At 41.9% G+C, this 23,084-nt stretch overlaps 1 protein-coding gene across 11 annotated transcripts in view; it reads right to left on the bottom strand.

Moving 5' to 3' along the window:
- Nucleotides 1-23,084, bottom strand: part of CNTRL (centriolin) — an 80,275-nt gene that overhangs the window by 16,668 nt on the left and 40,523 nt on the right. For 10 of the 11 annotated variants that reach the window (XR_006886939.1, XR_006886942.1, XM_046649415.1 and 7 more), the window contains 16 exons: nt 21,430-21,606; nt 19,051-19,185; nt 15,687-15,832; nt 14,394-14,601; nt 13,713-13,892; nt 11,655-11,834; nt 10,855-10,971; nt 10,422-10,566; nt 9,787-9,935; nt 7,898-8,087; nt 6,276-6,589; nt 4,587-4,792; nt 3,766-3,958; nt 1,177-1,307; nt 900-1,040; nt 671-797 (listed from right to left, as the gene is read on the bottom strand). Coding sequence is in view for 9 of the 11 variants with exons in the window: in XM_046649415.1 (XP_046505371.1) it covers nt 671-797; nt 900-1,040; nt 1,177-1,307; nt 3,766-3,958; nt 4,587-4,792; nt 6,276-6,589; nt 7,898-8,087; nt 9,787-9,935; nt 10,422-10,566; nt 10,855-10,971; nt 11,655-11,834; nt 13,713-13,892; nt 14,394-14,601; nt 15,687-15,832; nt 19,051-19,185; nt 21,430-21,606 (2,739 nt within the window). In the remaining 2 variants the exon portion in view is untranslated. The remainder of the gene's footprint in view (nt 1-670; nt 798-899; nt 1,041-1,176; nt 1,308-3,765; nt 3,959-4,586; nt 4,793-6,275; nt 6,590-7,897; nt 8,088-9,786; nt 9,936-10,421; nt 10,567-10,854; nt 10,972-11,654; nt 11,835-13,712; nt 13,893-14,393; nt 14,602-15,686; nt 15,833-19,050; nt 19,186-21,429; nt 21,607-23,084) is intronic. The other variant, XM_046649471.1, reaches the window with a different exon arrangement.

Raw genomic sequence — 23,084 nt, 5'->3', positions numbered from 1 at the left:
CAATTAGGAGCTGGCCTACTTCTAATTATCCTAGCTGCAAGCTAGGCGGGCCAGGCTCGGGGAGCAGACGTAAATGCCTAAAGAACACCCTTGAGCTCACATACGCAAAATCACTCAAATCACAGCTAAAACAGTATGATAATGATTATCCCTCAGGTTACGGTTTTCAAAGAACTTTCATATCTATACCTTACTCCATCTGACAACTACCTTGCAATGGAAGTTAGGATTTTTAAAATTCATTCATTTTGTAAATTTAAAAATTACTTACAGTTTTAAGGGCAACACATATTTCTTTATAGAAAAAGCAGAAAATACAGATATGCAAAAAGGAAGAATATAGAAAATAGTCATAATCCCTTCTTCTCAGATGACTGCTTTTGTACTCTGGTATAGACTAGAAATATAAGTGTTCAAAAACACGTTTAACACAAATGATCTCAGAGTGGATCCTGTTTTGAGACAATTTTTTACTCAATAATATACTGTATCGAGCTGGGATTCAAGTTTGGGTTGGACTCTAGTCTCAACCACTAGGACATACAGCCTTATTTGTGCTTTATACGGTATACAGTCTTTCCTACAATCACACATGTATTACTCTTATAATCATAACACGAATGCAGGTTTCAAGGCAGCATGCACTGGTTTCCGGCGTCTGCTGCTGTACCTGGCTTTTCAGCTTGTCCAGCTCTGCTCTCTTGGCCTGCAGGAGGGTCTCTGACTCTTTAAGGACCCGCAGGTGGTGATCCTCATTGCGTTCTGCGGTCTCAATGTCATTCTGCAGTTTCTGCAGCCTGCAAAGCACCAGCAGGACTAGGGCAGGTCCGAAGGGAGACTGACCCCAAGAGCCGTCTTAACGCACAAGCCCCTTGAAGCCCGACAGAGGCCGTACTTACTCTTCTGTCAATTTTTCCTTCTTCTTGTTTAGACTTTGGAAGTCTGAGTCTTTTGCTGCAACAATTTTGTTTATTTCTTTCAAGATTTCTTCTTGCTCGATTTTCTGCTGCTCCAAATCCTCTGCGTCAGCCTGGAGCAATCTAAAACACATTGCTTTATTCCTCCCAGGCCCCTTAGACTGAATGCATTATTGAGCATAAAGCAATTATTATCCTCTTAAAACCAAACTTTTCATTCATCTCACTGAATACCTCAGTGGCCAAGGGCTCCACTCACCTGAGCTGCTGGTCAGCTTTGACAAGGTTAACAGCAGTTTCCTGAGCTCTCCTTTCTAGCTCTTCAGCATCTTTCTCGGTTTGTAGTAAATTTCTCTTGGCATCAGAGAACTTTTCAACAGCATTTTTTGTCTAGAAAAGAAACTGTCATTAAAAGCAATTCAGTTGGGGCCGGCCCGGTGGCGCAGCAGTTAAGTTCACACGTTCCATTTCTCGGTGGCCCGGGGTGCACCGGTTCAGATCCCGGGTGCGGACATGGCACCACTTGGCAAGCCATGCTGTGGTAGGTGTCCCATGTATAAAGTAGAGGAAGATGGGCATGGATGTTAGCTCAGGGCCAGTCTTCCTCAGCAAAAAGAGGAGGATTGGCAGTAGTTAGCTCAGGGCTAATCTTGCTCAAAAAAAAAAGCAATTCAGTTATCATACCCTCTCATAGCTATTGATAGTGTAAATTGGTAGAACTCTTTTGGTAAACAACAAGGCAATACAGAAAGACTGATAGAAATGTTCATTCATTTTGACTCTCCAATTCCCAGAAAAGAATTCAGAAGAACTATTACATAAAAATGCTTATGATATTACTGAAATAATACAAGACTTGACAAATAATAGAGTCAATAAGTGACAATGCATCAACACAATGGAATACTGTGCAGCCTTAAAACAGGTTAGAATGTTAATGATACTATGTTGGCTGAAAAAATAAATTTAAAATGGTACAGGCACTGTAAGAGAAACTATGTAAACTAAATCTGTGTCAACAGGGATAGAAAGGCTTGTTACAAAAAGAAAAATAGTCATTTGAGGGTGGCAAGACTGTGGATGAGCTTTTTATTTAAAAATAATCTGTAATATTATATATCATATTTTTCAATTAAAATTATCTACCCAATTAAGTGGCAATGAAGTGATTTTACCAATATTCCCTTCACTTAGAGATTCTTGCTGTACTCTACATATTGTTATGTTAAGTAAAACATCATTAATCTGAAGAGTATTTAATTATGGCTGAGAAATACAAATATTAAATACTTCTGAAGTATTTCAAAAACCTTCCTAGATTTGGCAAAAACAGTATTTGTTTTTTATCAACTTGGTTTCTTTTTCTCTCTAAAATAAGAGGCTGAAAACAACGTCAACAAAGGTCCAAAAATAGAGTTCAGTTTGCACTTGGTTGAGCAATGACTCACTTGCAGCCAAAAAACTCAAGCTTTGCAGTTGCACTCAAGGCAGAGGCATCAGTGTGTTAAACTAGTCTATTAACTATTCTGTGTGGATGCAAAAGGGCTGGCAAGCTCCCAAGAGATAGGTATTTCCCCACCCTTCCTTCCACTTCAGGTAGCTGGTTTCTGTCCGTTGCATCAGGAAAGCACTGGACAAAACTCAGTATGTACCCCAGAAAGCCATGTTTCTAAGTAGTTTTCGTCTCCTTCTATATCAGGTTTTAACACGTCTGGCACATTCCTTACAAAAACACAGCACTTCCTCCCTCTTCCTCCTTAGCAAGCTGCCTCCCCGAGTCATTTTGGGAGGATGCAGGGGGAAGAGCTTATTAGCCTCGGTCCACTTACTATCTCTTCCTACTGCCCGTATCATTAATTTTCTTTTACATATCAGTGGTAAATTTTTCGCTAGTCCTGCTCACACCTATTTTCTCTCACAGTAATCTAACGTGACAGAAGAAGGAATTGATCATCTAAAAAGACATGAGGATGTTTTTACATACTCATTAAAGCCATCACTCACCAAATTCCTTTAATAAACCCTTCATTTCAGTTCCTGGGTAAGAGATTTCTATTCATTTAAATCGATCCATGTTGAAATAACAACAACATAAAAAAAGAGTAGTTTCTGAGGTGCTCCGTGTGGGGACGGGCCTTTTTTATTCTGGAATTCTCATCTAACTAAAAAGCTCTCTTAGTTAGGCAGAACTTTAGCTGTGGGACCCTGGGCCAGTTACCAGCCTCTCCGAGCTACATCCGTGAACTGGGCTAACAACCATCTTACAGGGTTGCCAGGAAGGTTAAATGAAGTGGTATTTATAAAATAGCCAATGTGTGGCTATAGTAGGGGCTCAATACAAGGCAGCTCCTTCTCCTCCCAGGCTCCCTTCTGTGTTGCAGTCTCAAGAATACTATCTCAGACCCCAAAATATTTGGTTTTATATCCTTATCAACTTGGAGAACAAAGTAACAGTAGGAGTCTTGTGAGGTCCATCGTTGCTTTGTAAGAATATAAGACTGACTTATTCAACAAACAGATATCAGAGTCCAAATAATTAAAAAAAGACACACTCAGGAGAAGGAAGTGGGATGTTTTAGGAACTAAACGACCTCAGGAGCTTTAAATATGCTGCTCCACTTAACTCATATTGAACAGCCTTGGTGTCCTCAGCCTGAATTTACAGCTGAGGAAAGCAAAGCTTGGGGACGTAAGTGACTTGCCCCAATTCTCCCAGCTCCTCGACTAGCAGAGTCCAGCCTGGACCCGGCCACCTGACGCGGATGACTGTGCTCTTATCACATTTTCTTTCTATTCCTCCTTGCTGGTGACAGCACACTGGCTCACCCCAAGCCACAACAGAACATACTTTCTCTTTTGTGCATGAAAGTTCACTCTCAGCCTCCGCCAGCAGTTGGTCGGCTTCCCGGAGCTCTGCTCGACGTTTCAGAAGGGTCTTCTCGATGCACTCAAGTTCATCTACAATATCTTCATGGTGTTTGAGTGATTTTTCTAATTCTAGTTCATGCATAAGACTCTCAACATTTCCATCAATGAAGTCTCTAAAAAAATCACGTACACACACATTAGGAGATTTTAAATGTAGACAATACAGACATTTGTAGCCTAACTGATAAAAAGATGCACAATGATTTTCTGGTTTTCCATGCGAAGGGCTGGGAGAGACAGCTCCGTGGATGATGTTCAAGGTCTACGTTTACCTTTTATTCAACACGGCCTACTGGGGCCACTCACTGCATAGGATGTATAATGTATGATGCAATTGTTTTGTCCTTCTTAATATAAAGATGATTTTTTTTAGTCAGCACTTGGTCAAGAGGACGTTCAGACTTCTATTCTCCTGTGGTATAAAAATAAACTCATCCCACAACAATCATCCACCTAAAAGAAGAGCTGATTTCAACTAGCAGCCAAGAGAACTTGCACTGTCCAATATGGTAAACACCATGTGGCTATTAAATTGATTTAAATTAAATTCTGTCCCTCAGTTCCATTAGCCACATTTCAAGTGCTCAACAGCCACATGTGGCTAGAGGCTACTGTTCCGGACACTAGAGATCTAGAATGTTTCCAAGATGAAAGCATGTTCTATTGGACTGATTTAGGTTAGCTTAACAAACTAACATCGTATTCATCAATGATGAAAACAAACTGGCTAATAATAATTACTTTCGCTGTTGATGTTTCTGGATGGTTCTACGTAATTCTTCTACTTCACGCTCTAAGTCCTTCTTCTCTTGCAAAAGACCATCAATGTTATGACGCAATTCTTCTCTTTCTTTCTCAGACTGCCGCTGGGAAGCTCTTAGCCACCGTTCCTGTTTCTTTGATTTTAAATGCTGCATTATGTCTTCTAATCTAGAAACTTCATTCTCCTAAACAAAGGGAAAAATGCAATACTGACACATAAGATGTTTCCCTTCTTTCCTGCGAAAAGCTGAAATTAACTGTGGTTAAAGTGGTATCTATGACATGAAAATGGTGGTGGCTTCTAAGACTTCAGTATGAAAAGAAAAGTTAAGTCAATTTTTTCACACGCCATAGATGAAACTGACAGACTAGTAGAGCTTTTAATGCTTCCATCAGTCCAACTATGGTTGATAACATTCACCAAGCACCCCCTGTGGATGACCTCTGCCTCCGGAGCTCAGCATCTAGCAGAAGAGACAGACACAGAGGTCTCTCCCTGCTCCAGGCACGTGCGAGGGGAGCTGTCTGAGAAGGGTGCCCCGAGGACGAGATGTTTTGCCTGGGTTTTGGAGAATCAATGAAATGGGAAAGACCTAAGCTGAAGAAATAACACGTGCAACTGTAGGGAGACGCAGAAGTGCACCCGGGGACTACAGAACCAGCTGGGCATCGACCCAGCGTCAAAGAGCCAACTCAAGAGACGATCAAATGCGGAACCCACAGAATTGCTATAAATACAAGTGAAAACCTGCAGGATCGTGTGCATGACTACCACTTTCAACCATGTAGATATCAACAGTCCCTCTGAAACTAGTCTGACCTATTAAAATGAGGCTGACGGCTCGGCACCCAGTGTCCTGGTCCTTCATCTTCCTCTCAATCTGCCGAGAGGAAAAGGGAACAATACAGCGCTCCAGGTGTTTTGAGTTTGAAGGAGCTTATAATGCATTTTATTTCTTTAGAACCAAAACCCTTATAAAGTAAGCTAGTGATTAGGAAGTGATCATTTCTTGGAATCTAGCCTAAGAATAGAATATCAACTACAGTAAAAATTTACACACAGTTAAGTCAACTATAGTGCCTAAAGAAAGGTTACGCAGTCATTAAAATACTGCTTAAAAACATTTGTAAAACCATGCGGAAACGCTGGTAACATTAAGTGAGAAAAACAGAATACAAAATTGTCTCTACAATAAAACAAGAACATGAAAAGAAAGAAAAAAATCATCATTAACCTCACTATGCAGAGATAATCCCCACCAAAAGCTTGCTGTACGCTGCTCATACACGTGTGTATACAGAAGCACATATATGTCTGTATACAAGTACAGGCACTAGTATGTGAATATACCTATACATACACATTAACATAGTATTTGTCAACAGAAAAATACATAATAAACTTTCTAAAAATGTTTAATTTCTGGACTGAAAGCATTTTGGTTATAAAATGGTTAAATCAGGTTTGTCGACTGGCCCGGTACACTAACTTCTGTCTAGAACAGTATTTTAATAAGAGAATGCTTGCTCAGTTCTAACTATCAGCCTTACAAACACACTGTCAGGATGTCATCCATTCACAAACAGGTCAACTCATTAAGTATACAGCCGCATTTAGTCTCCCATGGAAGCAGTGTGGATAGGGGAGTCTTACGTCGTTCCACTTACTAAGTTATGGTGCTCCGGGACGTTGCAATGCAGCACGCCCACAGGGATGAGGGGGATGGAGAAGTTGGGGGGTGGAGGCCCATACACGATGGGGGCACCAGCAGGAGGCGGGCCATAAACAACAGTGCCAGGGGTGAGAGGTCGGCTACTGCTGGGCAGGGGAGGAGGTGGTGCATACAGGGCCATGCCCTGGGGTACAGGAGAACCATCGGGAAACACGGTATACATCATGTATCCAGGAGGAGGCACAAATGGGCGGTCCTCTTGGTCATCTGGCTCGCTCTCTTCCTGGCTATCTCCTCCACTGTCTGCATCTCGAAAGAAAGAAGCGGAAGAGTGTTTTACTCCCATGGCTTACTAGGTAAACAAGTTTAATAGAGAACAGCAGCATTTAGGCCAAGATGCCAGAAATGTGAGAATAAAATTCTCTGAAAAAGGTCAAAAGCAGTTTTGAAAAGCAGATCAAAACAGGGATTCAAATTATTTTCAGTGGCTGACACGTGAACTTTCCCTATGCCGATCTGTTGGTTTGTTCTTTTCCACCTTCATTCTTTTATTCATTCATTTATTTCAGCAGCCATTTGAGTGCCTGCTTCACACTACATAAAAGACCAACAGAGAGATGCAGTGAGACCCCCGAGCTCTCAGCATTTGTCACTCTCATGACACACAGACTCTGTAAAGTGCTGGTTTACTTACTTATGTCCCCTACTAGCAAGAACTATGTTTATCACTGATGACTAGCACACAGCAGGCACTCAATAAACAGCTCCTGAATGAGCAAATTCTCAGAAGGTGCTATTCCCATTTTATATATTAACAGTCTCAGAGTAACTAAATAATTTGTTTAGGATCACATAGCTACTTACTGAAAGAGATAGGATTTACCCCAGGTCTGACTCTTCCCCCTGGAGGTTTGGAAGACAGAACTATAAAATGTCATTTTAGTTGAGCTAATTAATGCCATGATAAAGGATGTATCCAGGACCGCATGTGAAGAAGCTACTCAGTCTGCCTGTTAGGCAGGATAGAAGAAGGCTCCAGAAAAGAAGTGATGTTTGAGGACCGGGTCTTGTTGAAGGATGAGTAGGAGTAGGTTTGGGAGAGGAAGGAAGAAAGACATTCTAAACAGAGGGTTTAAAACATGGAGGTCTGAGGGGGCCGGCCCAGTGGCACAGCGGTTAAGTGTGCACATTCTGCTTCAGCAGCCTGGGGTTCGCCGGTTCAGATCCCAGGTGGGGACGTGGCACCACTTGGCAAGCCATGCTGTGGTAGGCGTCCCACGTGTAGAGTAGAGGAAGATGGGCATGGATGTTAGCTCAGGGCCAGTCTTCCTCAGCAAAAAGAGGAGGGTTGGCAGCAGATGTTAGCTCAGGGCTAATCTTCCTCAAACAAAACAAAACATGGAGGTCTGAGGAACATGGCCTGCTGTGAGTATCTTAAGCAATTGGGTATAGCTCATGTGTGGGAGTGATGGAAGGTGAGAGAAGAGGTCATTGGCCAAGACCAGATCACAGAGCAAGCTAAGGAGTTTGGACTGTGTCTTATGGATTTCAGAGAACCAATAAACGGTGATTAAACAGGCAAGAGAAATGCAACTTCCCTTATGTGATTTAACTTACCTCTATTTGAAAATGATTTATGTAAGCCACTCCTGATGGGAGAGTAAACCCAGTATCCTGAGGCAGGTGGAGCCCCAGTGCCTTCCTTCCCATCCTGGCACCCAGGATGTGGTTTTCTAACAGGAGTTGAGGCTGTGTACTTTAGGCCGACACCAGAGTCCTTAGTGGCCTGGGAACTATGGCTGGAAACCTAAAGTAAACAACAGCAGAGCACACTATTACAAATGAAAAGGCAAATTTGGAGAAATGTCAAAGTCCAGACCAAAGTTGAGATACAGCAAAGTTGAGAAAGAACTGGCTTCTTTTCATACATCCTAATTCCCATTTTTCACGGGCAGAAGTGAGATGTCATTACATGGTCATGTAAAGCACGTGGCTGTCAGCCTCTCTCCTGTACTCATCTTTCCTGGTGGTTTCTCTTCTCTTGCCTTGTGCTTGATGGCCCAGCAACTGAGGCAAAGGAAACCAGTGAACTTTCAAAGCAATCTGGGAGTACTACTCTTCCGCGGTCCCGGGAGCTTGGCATGGCTTTAGAGCTCTACCCTGCTCCTCTCCCTCTCCTTCCCAGTCATAGGTCTATCCTCCAAACCCTCACCTAGCTCGGGCTTGCGGTGTCTGGCTCTAACCTACACTGCTTCCACCTCCAACCCTGGTTGCGCCAAGCATGTTGGCTTCCTTTAGATTTCTGGGAGAAGGATCTCAGATTCTGCTCTTCGGGGTTCTGATTAAGTCTACACAGACCCGGGATCCCAGTGTGTCGGAGCTGCTTCTCCCTGACTGTTCCTCATCAGCTGATTCCAGCACGACATCACCCAGCCCCTTTGCTTTGGCTAAGTGCTGCTTACAGTCTCTCCTCACGTCCCACATTCGGGCCCCCGGCGCTGATCATTCTGTCTCCTGAACATCCCTCAATGCCATCTCTTCTCCAGCTCCACTGCTCTATCTCTGGCTTCTTCTATCCTGCACCTGAATGAGTTCAAACACCCTCACACGAGTTCATCCACTGAAAGTCTAGCCTCCATACTCTGCCCGAATATTTTTCCTAAACTACAGCTCTGGCCACATTACAGACAAGCTCAATTTCCCAAGGCCTACATAACGAAGAGCAAGGGATTCTGAGGCCCTTTTTAAAAAAGCATGATCCTAATCTACTTTTCCAGCTGCACCTTTCACTGTTCCCATCCAACCCTCCAGCCCCACAAGGCTCCCTGCCACAGCTAAACCAACTCTCCTCTGCCACACAAGCTGTCCTGTCCCTCCTAAAAGCCCACCCTTGACCGTTGCTAAGTGCTGACTTCGAGACCCTGCTTGTGAAGCCCTCCTTCCTGAACTTCTCCACAAAATGAATCCTTAACCCTTCTCTGCAACTGGAGCACACAGGTCAAGTCTGTTGTCACATGTATGTCACTGTTTTATAATTACATTGCTGTGCCTGTCTTCCCCACCAGTCCATGAGCTCCTTGAGAGCAGGGGGATCATTCATCATGGTACCCCTACACTGCCTAGAACTTGACCTAGACTTCAGTAAACAATGAATGAATGTTTGTTAAAATTAAATGAAATCCAGGTGCCCATCCTTCTGTCTGAGCCTCTGCCCAATTCTATACCCGTTTTCAACAGGCTCTCAGGGCTCATGTCACCTTATCCCCTTAGAGCATCCTCATTCAGGGGACCCCACAACATGCCACCCGAGTATGAATGGGCAACTGCCATCTTCCTGGGAAGGCCCTATTTTCACCTCAAGTATTAAAAACACTTAAGATCCTCAATGCAGGGCTTAGCCTAGAAAGGCTGTTCTTGACACTTGTGCACAAATTTGGGGAAGGGACCACTGTCAGGCTTTCTTCAAGAAAATTCAGTATTCACTCCCAGCACCACAGACTTCCTACTTTTGATGATGGTGGTGGTGGCATAAAGTACCAATAGCCGCGTCTTTTGAAAGGATCGGCCATGCTGCTGATGTAATCATTCTGATAAGAAACTTCACGTCGGAGTTCAGCAATTTCTTCCAAAACATTTTCAAAGCTTCCTTTGTTATCTGTAAAGGAAAGCCATTCTGTGAAGTTGGGTATGAAATTATCTGCTTCCTTTCTCTCTCAAAATACAAAAGTGATTCCATGACAGCCAATGGCTGTTATCAGTTGCTCAAAGCAGATTTTCAGCCTGCCCTTTGGTAATGAGTTTTTGCTAACAGTTAAAGAGGATAAACATATCCTTCTGTTGTTCACTTATAAAGTGAGTCAGAGAAAAAAAAGAAAGAGATTTGTAAACCTTATTTCTTTTGAAAATACAAAAATAAATCTCTAGTTTCTTTGTAATCAGGTCCCTTAATACTGTATTTATATAAAATGTTTTTAAAATTCTTTGATTTTATTTATTAAGCTAATTGTCACAGCTCTGTAAATCAAGCAGGGAATTGATCTGTAACAGTTAAATAAGCTTTCTAAAGGTAAAACACAAACACAATGACTTGATGTTATAACAAACGCAAACCCACTACCAAAATCAAAGCCCAATACTTTACCAGCCCCAGTGAGGTCTAGCAAATTCCGCAGCCTTGCAATCTCTGTCCTTTGTCTCTCCATCGTCTCATTGAGTTTCTCGACTTCCCGCACCTGTGAGTTTGCTCCTCCAGTGCCGACATCTACTTTCTCCATCTCCACTCCAAACTATTAAAACATCACATACACAAAGTTGCCAATGAAGATTCTTTCCCGGATGCACTTATCCTTGAACTTGATTGTAATTCTCTAATTTTTACTTACACTTCACTAATGAGGAAACTGCATTACTCCTTATATTTAAACTACACTTCGTCTGGCACATAGTAGAGGATAAAGTACTGACTGACTATTGACTGCACTTAAAATTATTTGAGACGTCACCTCCAGTCATTTAGTCTCTTAGGAACTGATAAGGACCCAATGAGGAGGAGGTCTGAGGGTACCAGCACTGACCTGCTGCTCTTTATCCCTGAGAAGATTCTGCAGGAGTTCAATCTCTGCTTCTGCTCGGGTCAGATCCCTGGCCGCCTGCTCTGCCTTTTTGCTGAACCTCTCTGTTTCCTGCAGCTCCTGCCGGGACAAACGGAAAGAGAAAGGCACCACTGCCGTCACAGGTTGTCTTCTTCATTTCTTTCTTCCTCGCAGATCGATCCCTCTGTTTTTGTCAGGTTGCCTGCCTGGCTTCCCACGCACATGTGGCACCAAGTCTCCCCTTATCCTGCGCTTTCCCATCACTCGGCCACCCACCCCACCCCTCCATGGGGGCCGAGGGGGCAGTGCCGCATCAGAAAGAGCAAGGCCTTCTTTTTCCCTCACTGTTCCACAGTCTTCCAGGACTGTACCATACAAAGACCGTAGCAGACATTACCTCAGTTAGGAGTCATAAGAGCCCTATGAGGTAACGTATTATCATCTGACTGCACAAATTGACAAGTTTGAGGTTCAGAAGGATTATATGGAGAGGCTTCACAACCTTTGTTCAAGTGTGTTGACCGCTCCCTCCCTAAGCAGAGCCCCACACTTTGAGGTAAGGACAGTATGCTTCATTTGATGGCTCTTTCTAGGACTCAACAGAGTGCAGGACCCCTGGCAGGGCTGTGCTGGGAAAATACAACCTTCAGGTCTGAACGGAAACAGACAACTTTATAGTGGTTTATAAAATAGCCAAAGTCCGTAACAAGAGATTAATAACACAAGTTGCTATGTCTTCCTGACAGCACTGGTGGAAACTCGTTCTGTACACATGGACCCACCTCTGCTCGCTCCTGGTTAATTTTCATAACAGTTCCATGCAGGGACTTCAGCTGGTCTTTGGCAATGGTGAGCTCAGCTGTGGCTAGCTTATCAGAGGCGGCCACAGCTTTCTTCAGTTTCTTCAATTCTTTATCTAAACCCAGAAACTGCTCCTGAGATCTGGCATTTTCAAGTTTCTTCTAGAATAAAAGAAATGTTAATTAAGCAGATGAATCATTTGGTAGCCGTGAATTAAGATGTAAACTCCACGAGGGCAGGGACCCTGTTCACTGCTCCACGCCCGCGCCTAGAATAATACCTGGTACACGGGAGGTGCTCCAGGAATATTTACTGACTAAAAGAATACATAAAATCATCTCAAAACTCTATGGTAAACCTAGAATGAAATCAGCCTTCTAATTTAAGAATCTTAGTGAAAGGAGATTCACTCATTCATTGGAAAGACATTTCCTGGCACCACTGCCAAGTGATAGACCAGCCCCTGTGATCACTGAGTCAGGCACCAGGCATATGGTGGTACATAAAACCAACTTGGCTGCTGCCATCAAGGAGCTTATGAGACAGATACCAAACCAATATTCAGACTAATATATAACTAAAATTGTGGTCAGTGCTATCAAGGGACAGAACAGGGTACTATTTGAGAGAACAGCAGGGGAGACCTAAGTTGGTGGGGAGGGGGCAGGCAGGGAGAAGAACAGTAGAGAAACACGGTCCAGGAGAGGGAATGGCACGTGGGAAGGCCAAGAAGGAAGACAGAACTTGGCATTTTCGAGGAAATGAAAGCAGCGTGGTGAGAAAAGGAGAGAGCTAAACAGAGGCAAATCATGCAGAGCCTCATAGTTAAGAATTCTGGTCTTAATTATAAAAAACAACAGAAGCTACTAGAGATGGAGGAAGATGGAGGTACTGACAAGAGCTAATTCATGTTTTCAGAAGAGCATGTTGGCTGCTCTGTGGGGTAGGGCCATCAGCAGAAGCAGGAGATCTGTCAGGTAGCCACAGCAGTTGTCCATAACAGATGACGGCTGGATGAGGGTGGTGGCATCAGAGAAGGAAAAAGTACATATATTCCAGAAATATTTGGGAGGCAGACTCAATAGGACTTGGAGACTGATGGGTTCTCAGTGCGGTATGAAGCAAGTCATTCACTGAGACTGGGAGCAGGGAGGGTAGGAGTGAGGAGTGAGAAGGTATGAGACAGTGGAGGAAGGGAGAGCAAGCTTACCAGAGAGAAGGGTAATGTTGTCCATTTGAAGATGGTGACCAAGAGTTTATAGTGATACCACTATGCCTGGATGGGGGATGTTCTCCTCCAGGAATATGAGCATGGGGGCAAGCCCAAAGAAGGCAGTCAGCTGCAGTTTTGTCATGGAAGTAAGGCAGGAAAAAAGGGCAATGGATTTGAGGATATTTGCAAAAAATGGCTACAGCGGTAGACCATGGAATTTAAGGTGGACGTGAAGGATAGTAAAGACAGGAAGGCTTAACAGACAGAAAAGATGGGGCTAATACACTGGAATTTGCAACAAGGTTGAAAAACTGTCAGCATGGGAGTGCTAACAGACTATGAGGTTATGATCAGAATGCGATGCTTCAGTTTGTGATTTCAGAGGTGGTGGGTGCAATTTCTGATCTGAACAAAGTCTAGGATGTGACAATAAGAGTACATGGTTGAGGTAGGATAGAGAAGTCCAAAGAGAGGCCAGGGTATTAGAAAGGCAGATGAGGAGTTTAAACATAATTTCCCACATGTGTCCAATTGGGCACGGGATTTTGAAGGAGGCCAACTCATCTCAATAGCGTTTCAGTACCACCTAACTAACTCTAAGTCAGTCCTTACATTCCCAATTCCCTTGTTTCCACCTCTCCTGGCACCCTTGTCTCAGGCCCTTGATTTGATGACACGCATCCAGGCCCCTCCCATGTTTGGTTCACCTCCGGGCCAGCAATGCAGTCAGAGGCGACTGTGGCCCACGTCCCTCTCGGCTGGCCTGACTGCCACAGCAGGACCCCGGCAGCAGAGACTCATGTGTCTCTTTCCTAGGCTTCCCCACCTTTTTCTCTAACTCTTGGAGTTGGGCCAGAATTCTCTCCTTCTCTTCATCAGCTTCCTGAAGTTGGAGATCCGTAAGCCCTTGAATTTCCTCCATACTTTTTAGATTTTCTTGCAAATAGCGAATTTCATTCTCCAACTGCTGGATTCTGGCTTCATGTTGCCTCTTATCAAAATTAATCTGGGAGGAAATCAAGTTTCAAAGATGACTTCTAAGCAAAATATATTTTAAGCAACATAGAAAATTTTTAGAAAATTATATTTCATTTTACTAAAGAGTGTAATGAAATTTTGTACTAATGAATTACTGAGGATGCTTTTATCTCAACTGTTCTCTAGGAACCATTTTAATGTTTGCCTCATCATTAAAATAATTACATCAAAAAATCAGATTCTGGCCCTATGCTATGCTCTAGCAATGTGGTATTATTTACCTGCATGTTAAGAAACATTTCTCACTTGCTTCCAAAGCAAGGAAAACACTGCGTCACAAAGAAGCCTGACTCTGACATCAGTCACCACATTTAGGGTTGAATTTTAGTCATACCTAGTTTGACTTGTTAAGAGTGAAAATAACAATAATTATACTGTATTTATACAAGAAAGGAAGCATTGTAATTTGCTGAAAAACATGAATATTTGCCAAACACTTCCCTATAGCCGCCTCCTGCCCCTTTCTTACTCTTGCTTCAAGGGCTCTCTCACAGGCCTGTCGGAACTCCTCTTGTCCGGTGGCCAGTTTCTCTTGTTGCAGAGCCATTTCTTTCTGGAGTTTTCTCTCTCTCCCTTGTGCTTCCTCTCTTTCCCACTGGGAGTGTGCAAGGATTTCACTGAATTGTTTCTGCAAATCAGCAAGGCTTTTCCCTAAGACATCAGAAGGACTATGGATTCTGGTAAGGGGGGAAAAAAGACGGTATAAGCATGACATTTTATTTTTGATGCTGGATGCTGGTTGCAGACATACTGGTAACACTAGTGCAGGAGTAAAGGGTTGTGTGGAATGGAACTGGTGTCAGTCCATAGCAACTTACTGAGCATTTCCTAAGCACAAACCACTATTTTATCAAATGACTGTCACCACTTTGAAAACACAAGCTCCTATCAGGCTAACAATGTTTGCTCAAAGAACAAATGTCCATTGTGTATATTTAAATTAGCCTCAGTTTTCTTTTGATATCTGTTTTCTATTCAAAGTGCATCATGTGGCTCTTCTCCCTGACCATGTGCAATGAACTTTCAAGAAAGAGTTACTCTTAAAACGTTTATGTTTTTTAAATTAAGTAATACCAAAAAGTATACAAGATTTAAAATATATGAAAGATGACATGAGTGGAGCCATATTAAAATAGAGCCAGAGCTGCCATTCCAGAGGAATTTCCTTGCACATCTTGTTTTCTTTATCTTCTAAACTGGATCAAACCGCCAACATTCCAAGAAGTCAGTAAGGACAAGAATACCCTGTCTGTAAGGACTGATGAAACTGGACTTTGCTGACAACTGGACTGCTAATCAATCAATGAAGTACAAGTCTAGCTTTTCGCCTAATGATCGAACCTCAGGCCAGTCTCTTAAGTACAAACCTAGCCTCACCTCCTCTGGCACCAGTGAACTCTTCTTTAACACACCTCACCTCATCCTCCCTCTTCCCATAAAATCCTTGAGCCCCGATCCTGTAATCAGGACACTATTTGGGTTTCTACCTGAATCTGTGCTCCCTGAATTGCAATTCTTTGATCCCAAATGAACATTTTGCCTCTTAACCTGGTGTCTGCTTTTGTAGATTGACGAATGTAAAAAAAATGAATGAAAGACAATTTGAACTAAGCAATCTTGGTGTCACAATCATGAAAATATGATAAAGGAAACCTTACAGAAGAAGTCAGCCATTAACAATACTTGGAAAGGTGAGCTCATCTTTGAAGCTCACGTTCACAACACGGCCACTCTGCACTTGCAGGTCCTGATCTTCCATTACCTCATTTCTCCAGCTCCCGATTTCAGTTTTCTCCTTAGCTCATCTACACGAGCTGCCACTTCTTCTGGACGAATCAAACCATCAACCACACGGTTAAGGTGATTCTGGAAATCTTTAAGTTGCTGTTTTAACAGGTTATTGTCATCCTATGGAGGGTGGTGAAATGGGAGGTAAAATTTACAAAACAAAATCTAAATTACAGCCACATACACACACAGAGCCTATATTACTTATCATATGACAGTTCTATTCAACTCCCTTTACCAATTTTTTAATAGGCTGACAATCTCTGAATCTACTGATCAATTAAAGTCATAAAAGACACAACCAGGCATTACGATGTTTCCTGATGTGATACAGAGAGAAGCGCCTATGAACACTGTCTTACCAAAAAGTAACTAACTCAAACCTAAATAAGTCTCCACATGTAACATAAGAATGTATTAATCAAGACCATGGAGACGCAACCAATAAAATCTAGAATATGGGAAACTCTATAGGACAAAGACCTGGTTTTCTTTAATACATAAGACAGGAAAAAAAAGGAAACCTAGAGACTACAAGAGACTTAAGAATCAAGTCAACCAAATGCAATGTGTGTACCTTATTTGGGTCTTGATTCCAACAAAATACTTGTAAAAAAGTTATGAGATAATTTGAAAAATCTGAATACTGATAAGGTATTTGATAATATTGTGAAATTATTACAATTTCGAGGTATAAAATGGTATCTGTGTTTACCCTTGTTTTTAAAGCCGTTGTTTTTTAGAGATACATAACAATAGTACAGTATTTACAGATAAAATAAGATGTTTAGGATTCACTTCAAAATAATTCAGTGTGTCAACAGGTCTGACGGGTGGGGTGTGGAGGGCGTTACTGATGAAATAAGACTGGCTGTGTGCTGATAATTGCTCAAGATGGGTGATATACACATGAGGATTCATTTCAGTATTCTATTTTTTCATATGCTTGAAATGTCCATAATTTAAAGTTAAAAAAAAAAAAACACTTTGCCACAATACTCAGCTCTATCTGCCAAGCAATTAAAAAACAGAACATCTAATATTAAAGTTTCTCTAACACCTTACAATTCTCTGTGGGACTATTTGTTATATGCCAGCATATTTTCTCTACTAACAAACAAACAAACATATCTAGACCCCAGAACTGAATTCAGACAATGTCTCTTTCAAGTAAAAAGAAATTGCTAAACTCATCCTAAATTGTAAAGAAAAATAGTTCTACATCCTAAACTATTGATTATATTTCCCTGAATACCTATATCCTACCTGAGTGATTAATTTACTTCAAACTCAATGTAACACTGTTAACTAAAATGGAGAATTTAGAATTGCAACGAATATGGTAACTGCTTGTCCCATCTGGAGTCTCTTATCTGTAAACTGTCCTGCCCACGGCCCCAAGGCACCCATGCTTGTACTACTGCCTAATCCTGGCTGCAGGGGAGCTGACCCAAGGCCAGCCAACCCATGGACTAGCCAGAAAACAAGTCCTCACTCTCTCCAAAATTTGAACCAAGATCCAGTACGGCAAGTCTGTATAAGAGCTGGGTCGGTAAAAAGAAGTCAGCTCAGGGCTGGGGTCCGTGCTGGGCCAAAGACAATGCCCAGAGAGACAGAGGAGAAATGAGAGAGCCGTGTAGCCCTGAAAGAATCACAGAGCAGCTCTGGTTCCTAGTAAGCTGCCTCCTTTCTTGAGCTAGGTTTCAGTTTCTTGGTAGGTTTCAGTTCATTGCAACGAAATGATTTCTGACAAAGACAAATGCAGAGTGAGTTCAACTTGTACTCCGTCTCAGGAAGTTAGTGGGCCAAGGACCTAGTTCCAACTAAGGTAGTCTCACAGCACGGGCCAACATTCCGGAAAGCTGACTTCAGTTTCTATCTTGGAGAAGGCTCCTAAGAATATATGTTTGCCCTTTTCTTTAAGAGATGTATACTAAAGTATTTATGAGTGAAATAAAGATATATGAGATTTTCTTTAAAATATTCCGGTAAAAAAAATATGGACTAACTGAAACAAGAATGGCAGAATGTTGCTAATTGTTTAAGCCAGGTAAACAAAAGGGCACAAGACTATTCTCTCTGTTTTTGTGGTTATTTTAAAATTTCCATAAAAATAAAAAATAAGGGGCCGGCCCGGTGGCCCAGCGGTTAAGTGCACACATTCCGCTTCGGCAGCTCAGGGTTCGCTGGTTCGGATCCCTGGTGCGGACACGACACTGCTTGGCAAGCCATGCTGTGGCAGGCGTCCTACATATAAAGTAGAAGAAGACGGGCACAGATGTTAGCTCAGGGCCAGTCTTCCTCAGCAAAAAGAGGAGGATTGGCAGCAGTTAGCTCAGGGCTAATCCTCCTCCTCAAAAAAAAATAATCATCCAATCAACACACAACATGCACACAATTCACACAAGAATGGAAAATATCTTTTATGATATTTGCTTCAGAAGTTGAACTAATAGTAAAAATTAAATTCTAGGTTATTAGATGTCCTTAAACTTTGAGGAAAAAAACATTCAAGGCCTTGGAAGGAGAGACAGAGAATCTGGGTGAGTTCATTAGTCTCATTTGTCACAAATCCCCCTGCATGACTTTTTGGAAGGCTTCCCCAAAACCATAGCAACTCTGCCCCTTTATTTCTGGTGAAGTGTACCAGCTGCCACCTCAGTCAGCCAAGTGGCCTCTGACCTCACAGATCTGGAGACCTGAGTGTTGATCCAGGTACTTGTTTGTTCAGACATCTGTGCTCTGTGAGAGTTTAATTACCTGGAAAACCCTGTCCACCTGCTTCTCCTGCAGTTTGCTGGGCAGATTACTGTGACAATAGCTGTAAGAAAATTCTGCCAAAGAAAATTCTGCCCCACAATGTAAAATGACTGCATTTTTAATAGCGTCCTTTCTGAGAAGTGGATTGTGAAAACTGCTTACGGTTAAGAAGTTCTGCAACCCACTCGAGTGAAATTCCTGGATAATTATAAAGATATTTCAGTGGAAGGAGGAGGCATCAATCTGATAATTTTAGCTTAGTCTGGTGACAAATCTGCTTCTAGGAGAAATGGAAGGTATTGTCTTCGTCCATGAATTTACATAGTATTCTGTTTACCATCAACAAGCCTCCACCTCTTTGCACCATCAGAACAACACAAAGGATATGCATATTAATAATCATCAAACGATGGGCTCACAAGGAAACACAGGCTATGGGACTGTCCCACCCAGAATTCCTTTTTTCTAATAATTCAAGTTGCTTACAAGTGAGAGCAGGGTGTTAAGTGTTGGCCTGAAAATAGCAAGATCACTGGGTGTCCTACGTAAGAACATATTTGGAACCAGCAAGTCTCTACCTGCAGCTGTTGAAGCTGGGTGTGGAGCTCACTATTTTCTTGCTCCTTTTCTTCCGAGAGCTGGGCTTTTCCGAGGGCATTCTCGAGGGCTTGCTTTTCCTTCTCAAGTTCCGCTTGAAGGGCTGATTGTTCTAACTATTGCCATAGGAAGCGATGATACGAAAACGTAAAATAGCATTAATTTATGATCTAAAAAGGCATAAATAAATTTACATCCACATGCAACCCCTTGCTAGTTATGTTTTTATAATAACTCAGTTTTATGTTTGTACTCCCAAATTTAAAAGGCCAAGGTAATTTTTTCATATGCTTCCTTAAACGAGAAATACTTAAGGAAGAGTAAGCATGAGCAGCCGCTCAGCACAGTAAACCACAGTAAAACCACAGTAAACAGAAAGCTCTGTGAGTGATTCAGCAATTATTGCTCTCGTTTCCCTCAGACCAATCGTTCTCGAACTGTGGTTTTCAAATACCTGCACCAAAATCACTTGGTATGCCTGTTAAAAATGCAGATGCCTAGGCTCCATCTCAGACTTAACGGGCCAGAATCACTAGAGGCCCAGGAATCTGCATTTAACAAGCTTCACAAGTCATTTCCCATAACTAAGTGTACCAATCAGAGATCTGCAGGTCAGAGAGGGAAGGTTTGTCATGCTTCATACTCTCACGTGTGTGGTTTGTGGTTTGAAGTGTGGTTTGGAGACCAATCCTGTCAGGCCTGATGCCAAGGAGGGGAGTGTCCCTTTCAATCCCAAGTGAATTTGTGAAAAGGCCAGGCTGTTAAATATTTTTGTCAGGCCTTGTGAGAAAAAAAATAAAGGCAAATGGAAGTACAAAGGACAACAGATTTCAAGCTAGTATGGGCTGGCTTAAAAACTGTTAAAAGAAGAAAATTCATTTGAAAGGAGAGACCATCTAGAAATTTTATGTACTAGTATTTAAAAATACTTATTTACTGTTATTTTAATTGTTTTCTCCCAACCTCCTATTTTCTGTACTCTGATCTTGTCAACTGTAGTTTTGTAAAAGTTGGTACTCTTAACATATAATCCTGACAATTGGCAAGTGGTCATTTGATATCTGATAAGTAAAGGAATACAAAGTAACATAATTACTATAATATGCCAGACCTATTGTTATTTCCTTTTCTAATCATATGAATGCTATTTTACATAAATTCCTGGGATTCAAACTATCTTACTTTATTTCACTTTTATCCAGTAAGAACATACTGACCCTCCTCATGTGCCAGGCACTGAGAAAACAGAAACAGACACATACAGTCTGGGCCTTCACTGTGCTCTGAGTCTAGCGGGGGAGACGGACAATCTCAACAGATGATCATCATACACGTGATAAAATGCTTTGACCAAGCACAGGTTATAGGAAAACCACAGTACGGAATCCAGATTTTCAGCAGGCAGTAAGGAAAGGTGAGAGTGGGCTTCCTGGAGGAAGGTGCAGCCATTTGACTAATAGCTAAACAAAAACATATTTTTAATCTGATAAACAATACACTATAGCTGGTCTTCGTCTGCTTCTCTGCCTTTATTTCTCATCCTCTTTCCCTACTCTTCTCCTTGCCCCTGGCATACTGGAGGCATACTTTTAGCACTTCACATGCACTATGCTCTCTCTCCTTGCCTCTCAGAGAATGCTCATCCCTTACCCCAACCCCTTTCGCTCCCACTCCCTCTGTATGGTCAAATCTGACTCATCCTTCAAGACTCGACTGAAACATCATTTCTATAGGGCCCTCTTCCCTGACTGTCCCTCCCCTGCTACAGAACCCTATCCTTTCCTCTCTCCCACACCTGTTTTACCTACTGGACTATCAGCTTTACAAGGACAGTGACCACGTGTGTGCTGTTCCCTGTAGCATCCATAGCACCAGTAGCATCCATAGTACCTGGTCTTCAATGGCTAATCAATAAGTATTTATGGGACGAATAACTATTTCTCTAATTTGCAAGTATAATTTAAACTAGTGGATATTTTATCTGACCAAAATAGGAAGTAGCAAAATAAAATTTAACATCAACTTAAAAGAGGTCTCTTAAAGCTGTTTTGAGAAAGAAAAACTAGAATTTATTGAATACCAACTGCTAGGTGCTTTCATACCCATCATCTCCTTTATCCTCACCATAACCCATTTTGCAGACCAGAGGCACCTGTCAGAGGCCCAGAGCCATGAAGTGATTTGCCCATGTTCACGCAGGGGTAGTATTTGAACTCATAATGTCTGACTCCAAAAATGTGCTTTCCATCACTCCACATAGACTATATTAAAAATTGTTTAATCTTATATTAAATTAAAGGAAGGTTGATATGTTAAGGCCACAGGCTACTTGGTTTCTATGGCTTTGTGCTCTTACTTACCTGGCTGAGCCTTGTTAGTTTTTCCAAGTCTGCCCTGAGCTGGTTGGCTTCAGCATCCCGTATTTTCAGCTGAGCCTCTAGCTCAGCCTCGTAGGCAGTGAGATCTCCCTGGGTCTGCTGCAGGGATGCATTCACCTCATGCTGCTCCTGGAGGGCGCTCTCTAGATCTGCAAGCTCCTGGAAGGATTGAGTGTATGTTTAGCTACAGAACCTTCACTGTGTTGCCTAAGCATCTGCAAGTCATTATAAGTAACTTGAGCAGTGTAAACCGAATGCTGGCCAGCCATTGCTGGCCTGGCACAGAAAGTGTTCATTAGCAATAGGATGAAGCCACAGGCTGTACATATCCAGGTTGGAAAACAAAACCCTGACCAAATGTAATCAGAAAAATCAGTAAGCTACCAACATGCTTTCCAAAGAAACCAGGTGTGTGATACTTTAAATGTGTCTGAATATATAAGAAGAAAAATAGAGGGGCGGATAAAATTTAAGGCCTATTTTCCATCAGACATTGGAATAAATGTTTTCACATTCATTAGTTCATTGCATCGTCACAATAACTCTGTCAGACAAGGTATTATCCCCGTTTTGTAGACGAGGAACTGGAGAATGAACATCTAAGTAAATTGCACAGGGTTGTGTAGTAAAAAAAGACAGTCAGGATACAAACCCAGTTCTCTGACTCCAAAGCCCACACTCTTTCTATTAAACCACAGTATGTTCACTTATCAGAAGAACAAAATGGGACTAGCACTCTCTAATATTAAGGATGACAGAGCAACTCAAATGAGTGCTAATAAGAATATAAGTACACATTGGTTAGCACACCACAGTTCTAATTCATTTTAGCCCATCTGTTTTTTATGACTAAACATTATAGCCTTGATCTATTTATTCGGAATCTTAAAGAATTAGATCAAACTATTCTGGATTAAAGAGGAGGATCCTGTGACGAGAACTTCTATACAAGAGTTTCTCAAAGGGTGGTCCAAAGAGACCGTCTGGCATCTGAATCATTTGTGTTGCTTGTTCAAAATGCAGATTCCACATATAACTAACAAAGGATTAATATCCAGAACATATAAAGAATTCCTATAAATTGTTAAGGAAAAGACAGACAATTCAATAGAAAAATGGGCACAGAATACGAAGAGGAAATTCATTGAAGAGAAAAACTGAATGGCAAATAAATCTCTCCAGTAATCAGGGGAAAATGCAGTTAAAATAAGACACTACTTTCTAAGGAGCATGGAGGAACAAGTTAAACAGGCCATGAAGAAATAATCAGACAAATCCAGAAATGGGACGCTCCACAGGACCACCAGCCTGGACTCCACGCACACACAGACAAGCTATAACAGACGTTCTTGGGACAACTAAGAAACTCTGAATACAGTGCAGATATTAGACGACATTAGGGAATTATTGTTAATTTTCCTAGGTCTTATAACGGTATTGTAGTGAGGTAGGAAAACGTCTGCATTTTTAAGAGATGTGTACTGAAGGGATGACGTCACGATGCCTGCAACTTTCAAATCACACAGCAAAAAACCCCCAAATACAGCAAAATGTTTGTTGCATCTAGGAAAGCACATAAATGTTCACTGAACTATTCTTTCAACTTTCCTATAAGTGTAAAAATTTTCATATAAAAA

The sequence above is a fragment of the Equus quagga genome, chromosome 1, assembly GCF_021613505.1.
Source record: "Equus quagga isolate Etosha38 chromosome 1, UCLA_HA_Equagga_1.0, whole genome shotgun sequence".
Taxonomy (NCBI): Eukaryota; Metazoa; Chordata; class Mammalia; order Perissodactyla; family Equidae; genus Equus; species Equus quagga.
The sequence above is the reverse complement of the archived record's forward strand: the minus strand, read 5'-3'. Positions and strand labels throughout refer to the sequence as shown.